Source organism: Pecten maximus, chromosome 5 (assembly GCF_902652985.1).
Source record: "Pecten maximus chromosome 5, xPecMax1.1, whole genome shotgun sequence".
Classification (NCBI taxonomy): Eukaryota; Metazoa; Mollusca; class Bivalvia; order Pectinida; family Pectinidae; genus Pecten; species Pecten maximus.
The window spans coordinates 45,723,354-45,732,051 of NC_047019.1; the positions used below are offsets into that span (position 1 = coordinate 45,723,354).

Genomic DNA, 8,698 nt, shown 5'->3' on the forward strand with positions numbered 1-8,698 from the left:
TTTGATGCTGAGTCTGAACTTGATGACCTCTCCTTCTTTCTGTGGTCATCTTTACTTGAACTCGATTCTGGTCTTGATGACCTCTCTTTATTTCTATCGTCCTTTCTATTTGATGCCGAGTTGGAACTTGATGACCTCTCCTTCTTTCTGTGGTCATCTTTACTTGAACTCGATTCTGGTCTTGGTAACCACTCTTTATTTCTATCGTCCTTTCTATTTGATGCTGAGTCTGAACTTGATGACCTCTCCTTCTTCTTGTGGTCATCTTTACTTGAACCGGATTCTGGTCTTGGTGACCTCTCTTTATTTCTATTGTCCTTTCTATTTGATGCTGAGTCTGAACTTGATGACCTCTCCTTTCTGTGGTCATCTTTACTTGAACCTGATTCTGGTCTTGGTGACCTCTCTTTATTTCTATCGTCCTTTCTATTTGATGCCGACTCTGAACTTGATGACCTCTCCTTCTTCTTGTGGTCATCTTTATTTGAACCCGATTCTGGTCTTGGTGACCTCTCTTTATTTCTATCGTCCTTTCTATTTGATGCCGAGTCTGAACTTGATGACCTCTCCTTTCTGTGGTCATCTTTACTTGAACCTGATTCTGGTCTTGGTGACCTCTCTTTATTTCTATCGTCCTTTCTATTTGATGCCGAGTCTGAACTTGATGACCTCTCCTTTCTGTGGTCATCTTTACTTGAACCTGATTCTGGTCTTGGTGACCTCTCTTTATTTCTATCGTCCTTTCTATTTGATGCCGAGTACGACCTTGATAAGCTCTCCTCCTTCTTACTGTGTTCTTGCATAGATGAACTTGATTCTTGCCTTAGAGACCTTTCCTTGTCCTTAATACTTGAACCTGATTCTGAACTCAGTGGTCTATCTTTATTTCTTCTACCTTCAATGAATCCTACCTCTGATTCTTCCAACCTCCCCTTGTATTTACTGACATGATGTGGTCTTGATTCTACACATTCTGTACTTTCAGCTTTGTCCTTGTCAGTTTGTGAAACACTACTTTCCTTCATTTTTTCGTCAATATTCACCCTGTCTTTGTGAGACTGTCTGGAGGGCAGGGAAGGGTCGGATGTATGTTTCAGTGCTGGCTCAACCATTGTGAGGAGAGGCAGCTGTTTGGACAGAATCTCATTGCGATTCCGGGAGTTGTACATCAGTATCATATTCAGTGGAAGCTACAAAAAAACATCAATATCGTAATTAATACTGAAACAATGTTTCTAGTAAAAATATCAAACATCACATGCACTCAAATGAATATATATTTAAGCAATCAGGGTAAAACATTAGTATTATAAGCAACTACCATATTTTCTTATTTTGAAATAATTTCTGACAACTTGATATGTATATTGTATGCATTGTTATTGGGTTGTGTCTTTGTTGTTTCCACATTTTGCATAATACAAGCCTCAGAGCCAGATTGTCATCTCTTCAGGCCCATCTCCAGTTGAAATTCTTTCTAATGCAAATTAGACAACTGATGCTGTAAAATGTGATTTCCCTATATAAACTATATTTCCCTATATAAACTATATTTAAGTTTATCCCCTCCCAGAAAACTGAATTTCACAATCAATTTTGGTAGAGCACCTCAAGACTCTTCCATCTATGAAGAGTATTTGATTCTACCACTACTGGCTCTTGAGAAGTCTTTTGAAATTTCAGTCAATTTGACCCCTTTTAGCCCTACCCATCAGGGCCCAGGGGGCGGTGACCATATACTTCACAATTTTCATTCATCTTATGCCACAGAATCTTCCTGAAAAATTTGATCATAATCGGTTCTGCCGTTTTGAAGTGGAAGTAAAAGCTGTTGAAAAGTTTGTGCACGGCACACAGCAATAGGTCATCCTGACCCTTTGGGTCAGTTGACTGTCTAATTTGAAAGGTATGAAAAAGTAAATCATATCTGAGAAAAGTGCACATGTACTGTATTACCAAAGACATATCTACAATGTATTATCCATGAGAGAGATTTGTACATCACCCGAAAGATGTGTTATCACCAGAGAGAGACTTGCTCATTATCGAAAAGACTTGTATATTACCTGTGCTTCGGTGAGCAGTTGGTTTTTCACGGTTTTTTTGTCGGTTTGACATCCGAGCCCTGGCCTCTAACATCTTTTCCTTTATCTCCTGTGAGTTGTCCAGCTGAACTCTTGGCTGCTTCTTTGACCTTGAATGTTTGGTCTTCGGTCGAGACTTTGAATTAAAAGATGTTGAAGTAGACAGCCATCCACTCGTACTGGGTTTTTGACCGGCTGGATGCTGATATGAGATATCTAAAGACTTTTTGGAGTAAAATGTTGATTTCTCAATCCTAAATGATTCTGCTTTTTCACTATTGGTTTTCAGTCTTTGAGGTTCTGTTGGTAAAACTGTTTTTCTAACAGAAATTAATCTTTTAGATTTATCTTTCTCTGCAGAACTTAATGATTGTTCTCTCTCAAGACGTTTATCACCGGGTAGATGATCCTGCATGGGAACACTGTAGGGCTCCGTGTCCTCCTGCTCCTCAATGCGTTTATCCTCAGTAATGCTAATTGTCTTGCTATCAGCTTTTACCCCCTGGATGCCTTTGTTCCTATCATCTTCAGTGCTACTTACTGTGATATTGTCTACAAGTGTGTCAGCCTTATACACATTATCATCATATCTACTAGACAAGGCAGCAGGTTCCCTGTCAGTCACAGCCAGGTAGGTGGCCAAATCCTCACTCCTGTCTTTATCAGCACATGCTTCTCCTTTTGAGGACAGAGAAAAAAAATTTCAATCTGTGTAGTTACACAGGAAAAAATATAACAAATTTATAGCTATATATTGCTGTAACCTTTACAGACTGGACTACAGAAAACATGTTTACGGATAACTACATTTAGGTAGGACTAGAACTTAACATCAATACGTACATACACGATACAAAATTAATGTATTTAAACTGTACCTTGAGGTAATCTATTCCGGTGAAGAGCTCCAGCTTTTGACCCACTAACACTATCCTTGATTGCTAGGTGTAGTCTCGCCTTCTCAACCTGTTTCCTAATATTTTCTTTATCAAAATGGACGTTCAGCTTAAATGGAACTTGCGCCTGTACAGCCTCTTCACATTTGTTATTGATGTCAGTAAACTTGTTGCTCCCATCTATCTGTGTCTGAGCTGCATAGATATCGTCATCTGATTCGCTCATAACAGCAGCGCCATCTATCTGTGTCTGAGCTGCATAGATATCATCTTTATCTGCTTCACTTGAAACAGCAGCGCCATCTATCTGTGTCTGAGCTGCATAGATATCGTCTTCATCTGTTTCGCTCATAACAGCAGCGCCATCTATCTGTGTTTGAGCTGCATAGATATCGTCTTCATCTGTTTCGTTCATAACAGCAGCGCCATCTATCTGTGTCTGAGCTGCATAGATATCGTCTTCATCTGTTTCGCTCAGAACAGCAGCGCCATCTATCTGTGTCTGAGCTGCATAGATATCGTCTTCATCTGTTTCGCTCATAACAGCAGCGCCATCTATCTGTGTCTGAGCTGCATAGATATCGTCTTCATCTGTTTCGCTCATAACAGCAGCGCCATCTATCTGTGTCTGAGCTGCATAGATATCGTCTTCATCTGTTTCGCTCAGAACAGCAGCGCCATCTATCTGTGTCTGAGCTGCATAGACATCATCTTTGTCTTGTTCTTCGTCCTTGTTGGTGACATTTGAAACATCCATCTGGGTTTGTGCCATGTAGACATCATCCAATGTATCCCTATCTCCCAGCTGAACATCAACTTGTGTCTGTGCTAAATATGGATTGCTGGTATACTGACTGGATGTTTTATGTTTGTTTGAATGTTTCTTTCCTCTGCTGTAATCCTGGTTTATTGGTTGTGGTTTACCAGACACCAAATCTTTGGATTCCATTTCTTTGATTTCATTTGTCTCCTTCTTTAAACCCTTAGACTTAGTTTTCTTTGGGGGTTTATTTGATCTGTCTTTTCTATCATATGATTGGTTGACAGTTGATGCTAACAAATTGCTACTCTCAACTGGAACACACAAGTCATAAGGGTCAACCTCTGTGGCTTGCTTGTCATTGGCCGAGATGTCCAGCATCTCTACCTTAACATGAATTATTTCCTCCTCAAGGTCTTTTCCATCAACATCAATGTACACATCAGGCCTCTGGTCATCGTCCAGCTGGGTGTCTGCACTATAGATACTGTCTGCCTCACCACGAGATCCGGCATCTTCGTCAAGCTGGGTGTCAGCACTATATATACTGTCTACATCGCCATGAAAGTCAGCATCGTCCTCATATTCTACACCATCTAGCTGTGTGTCTACGATATAGATATTGTTTTTCGGGCTTGCAGGTTTTCCTGTTGGCATTTTCTTTTTTGCTCCATCTATCTGTGTTGCAATCTCATATGGATCATCGTCCTCATCAATTTCATCAAACGTCACCACTTCTTCTATAAACCTGACTTTGGTCTCTGTGTCTCTCTGAGTGGGTTGTTCAAATATTGAATTGTTGACATCAGCTTCCTGACTCAATTGTCCATAGCTGAAGTCGTCATCACTGTCTACACTCACCCAGTCAATGTTACTGACAGTATTGCAGCTAGATGTGTCTCCATCAACATCTCTCCTATGGTGTGAATCATTGTCATCAGAATCACAATCTGACAGATTAAAATAGGCTTTGTATTCTGCAGCATCATCATAAACCTGCAAGTTATCATCTTCGTCACTGCTGATTTCAACAATCTTTTGAGTCATGTCTTCATAATCAGAGTCTGACTCCTCTATGAACACCACATCTAGGTCTTGTGTGTAGCCATATGAAGGGGGTTCTACTTTGGGTATGCAGGCTTCCTTAATATTGTGTTTGTTATCATTTACTTTTGATTTTGTGTCTGGTTCAGTAAATCTGTTATGAGTTATTTCTGTAGATGTTCTTGAAGAATAATTCTGTGTTGCAGCTTCATTCTCTTCTTTGATTTCATGACCCGAATAAGAACCTTTTCTGAAACGTTTGCTGGCTTGTGACCAGGGATTAAATCCAGAGTCTCCATCATCAGTCACATCATCCATTTCTCTTTTCACAGAAGAACGACCGCTTGATTTTCTCTCTTGAGCAAGACTCACCAGTGGTATATCTGCCTCAGAATCAGTTGTGGTTTCCTGCTCTGTTATCTCCTGTTTAACATCTTTCCTAGATATGGCTGATAGGGTAGTCCTGGTACTTGACATCCGTTCAAGACTTGGCATAGATTGTGTTTCGTCTTGGGTTTGTGAAGGAAATTTGTATGGGTCATCATCATGGATATGCTGTGACAAAGATGGAGGCTTGCCAAATAAGGACACTAATTCTTGATCGTCTTGAGAACTCCTAAGCTGATGAGATTCTTGACTGTCTTTGTTTGTATGTGAGGTTCTATGCTGAGTTGATTTGTAGACCTGCAGCCTTTCTGGATGATAACATTGCTTTTCTAAGCTGTCTGACTTTTGCCTACTTGTATGGGCTGTTGTGGTGTCTGGATCTTCCTCCGACGATGAAGGCATAAACTTAAGGGTGAGATCTGGGACCGGTGTATCAGAGACCTCTATATGTACTGGGCTATTAATGAGAGTAGCGTCACTGTCCAATGAAGAGTCATCTTTCTGTACTGGACTATCAATGAGAGTAGCATCGCTATCCAATGAAGACTCATCATTACTAGCAGACACTTTTTTCCTAGATTTTTGTTCAGCAGGAGTTTGAGTTAAGAACAAATCATCACTACTGTTGCTAGGAGACATACGACCCAATACCTCATCAAATATACTTGAGTCAAATCCTTCAGAGCCGGGATCAGAATCTTGGTAAGTTATACATTTCTTACGTGGAGGTTCTTTAGGCTCTTTTACCACATCAGAGTCAGAATTGGAAAAGTTGTAAGTTTTGACTGCAGAAAATAGCTGATTATTTGAAAGTCTTGAGCTAATCTGGCTGTTGGGTTGATGGGAGCCCTTTGAGCTAATCTTAGTATTTGACTGATGGGAGCCCTTTGAGCTAATCTTAGTGTTGGGCTGATGTGAGCCCTTTGAGCTAATCTTAGTATTTGACTGATGGGAGCCCTTTGAGCTAATCTTAGTGTTGGACTGATGGGAGCCCTTTGAGCTAATCTTACTGTTGGGCTGATGCGAACCCTTCGAGCTAATCCGGCTGTTTGGCTGATGCGAGCCCTTCGAGCTAATCTGGCTACTGGACAGGTGGGAGCCACTTGTGCCTTTTGAAGTCTGCAGCTGTTTGGGTTTAGTGGTACTGTACCACCCATCCTGACTAGCTAGTCCACTTGGAAATGCTTCACTTGCTGCACTTTCTCCATACAATCGTCTAGCTAAACCTCGTTTGACACGTTTCCCTGTAGACTGCCTCTTACTGGGATACTCATCATCACTAGTATCACTGGTGTCATGCTTGGCTTGCCTTGTCCCTCTTTTTCTTTTTGTCGCAGATGATCTTTTTCTTCTTACTCCTTTTTGACCTGATGTGTTTGACCCCCCCGTATTTTCACTTGAAATGTTGGTCGAGTCAGTGTCGGAGTTGCTGCTGTCTGGTTTCCCTTGTCCAGAGTGTCCACTAGATGAAAACCTGGACACTTTATCCTTAGAACCAAGGGAAAATAACTTCTTTTTCTTTTTGTTAGACTTGATAGGTGATTCCTCAATCTCAATGATATCAGATGGAGAAGTCTCGAACTCTGAAGAATTATCGTAAATATGGTGTCTTCGACTCATTATCATAAATATGTTGTCTTCGACTCATTATCATAAATATGATGTCTGCGACTCATTATATGTACGCATTGTTCCAGGCCAGTACACTATGTAATAGGTTAGTTGTCTAGAACCTGTCCAGAATATGGCATCCTGGCCTTCCTTGTCAATATAACGTCTTATCCTGGCCTTCCTTGTCAATATAACGTCTTATTCTGACAATCAACTTTCCTGGAACTATCCCATCCTACCAGTCTGAATCCTTGTTGATGTTTTCTGCAATGAAAATTAGATCAGTTAAAAGTATGCAATGTATATTTATGTAACCCTGGTAAAAAACTAGTGTAACAGGAGAAAGAGAAAACGTAGCAGCCAGACCGGGGTTTGAACCTGGGACCCTCTGAAATCTAGACGGACATTCTACCAACTGAGCTACCAGCTGGTCGCCAATATATCTTATAATTATTTTGTTGGTTAGTACACATCCATGCAATATTACGTTGGAAGTTTTGTTCTTCTCTTCAATTAAAAAGAATCCTATTTCCATCAATATACTAGTCTGCTATCATCCAATTACATTGTAATACTCAATTATGTACTTTTAAAAGGTACCATGTCACATACATATAAGAGATAGAACCATTGAAAGTCTCATCTAATCATATTATCTCTACATTTCCCTTCTTTCCAACTTTTCCTCTTAACCATATTTGATAACAAGGGAGACCTGCATATAAAGGGTTCTGGGATAGCCCACCATTTGATGTTGATGGATCCGGACTAATAAAATTAATTAATCGGGGTAAGTTCTGTAGGCAGAAGTTTTTCTAAAAACAAGAGAATACATTTCATTTGGTAATGCAATTCAAATATCTATCTTTGGTGTTAGAATATGTTTCTAACTTCCATTTATTTTGTGTATTTCTGATGTCACTGTTGGCCATGGTGTACTTGCCTCCCATGCACAATACCTGTAAGTTATACTGTTTTAGTAAAAATATATAGGGCTTGACTCCAATAATAAGTAATCTCCAAATTTAATACATCATTGGGTTTCAAAATAAGTTTTGATTTTGTAATATAATGACTACACATAAATGTGTACCCCTGTGGTTGCAAAAAGTCTACACAAGAATTATTTGAACCAAGTAGACCTTGCTGAATTTTGTAGTTCATTATTAATAAGAAACTTCACTTTCACTTGACAGGTTACGAGGACGTCAACACTTTCACTTTCAGTAGATAGTATATCCATACGAAATTGTCATTCGACCATTCTAAGATATACAGTCAACTAGGCAGGGCGACAGGTTCCGAGTTTGACAAGTGGTAATATGACCACTCAATCGGGCGACAGGTTCTGTGTTTGATGAGTGGTAAATCTCATCAAGAAACTAAAATATATAACATTGTATAATTGACAAACAATCACACAACTCGGCTCGATACATCCACTGGGAATCGGAAGCAAAATCTCGTGCCTTTCACCAAATTAAAGTTGGGCAATGCAGAAGTGACTTACTTTTCCCTCGGGTTATACAAATGTATGATTAAGTGTCGTGGTGTTTAGAATCACGTTTTGTTTCATCCCACGGTAAACTGCAAATTAAAATCACTTGAAGTAAGTGCCATTTTGCAGCCAGTGTTGCCTTAAAATAGATAAATACAGAACCAACCAGCTGGTAAATAATTCCGGAAAAATATAGAGAGGATAGGACGAGTCCTAAATACGTTTATCATTAAAAGTATCTCACTAGAAGACGTGTCTTGAATGATTTAGACATAAATCTTGACACAAATTCAGATATTAATGGCAGGCCTGTTCAATGCGCATATTTAATATAATGTTAATACATTATTTAGATAAATGCCTCTTTTTCTACGGCTTGTCATAATATTTTCTATATATAAGTATTTAAAAAAAACTA

The 8,698-nt window shown here is 39.5% G+C and overlaps 1 protein-coding gene across 2 annotated transcripts in view; it reads right to left on the reverse strand.

The window, feature by feature from the left end:
* The window catches only part of LOC117328171 (probable helicase senataxin), a 51,549-nt gene extending 43,137 nt beyond the window's left edge, over positions 1-8,412 (reverse strand). Inside the window, exons 1-4 of one of the 2 annotated variants that reach the window (XM_033885578.1) lie at positions 8,293-8,412; positions 2,963-7,046; positions 2,067-2,762; positions 958-1,190 (exon numbers count right to left, since the gene is read on the reverse strand). In XM_033885578.1, coding sequence (XP_033741469.1) covers positions 1,144-1,190; positions 2,067-2,762; positions 2,963-6,797 — 4,578 coding nt within the window. In that variant the 5' untranslated portion in view covers positions 6,798-7,046; positions 8,293-8,412 and the 3' untranslated portion in view covers positions 958-1,143. Of the gene's footprint in view, positions 1-27; positions 1,191-2,066; positions 2,763-2,962; positions 7,047-8,292 lie in introns of those variants that run through there. The other variant, XM_033885579.1, reaches the window with a different exon arrangement.
* Between the last annotated feature and the right edge of the window lie 286 nt (positions 8,413-8,698).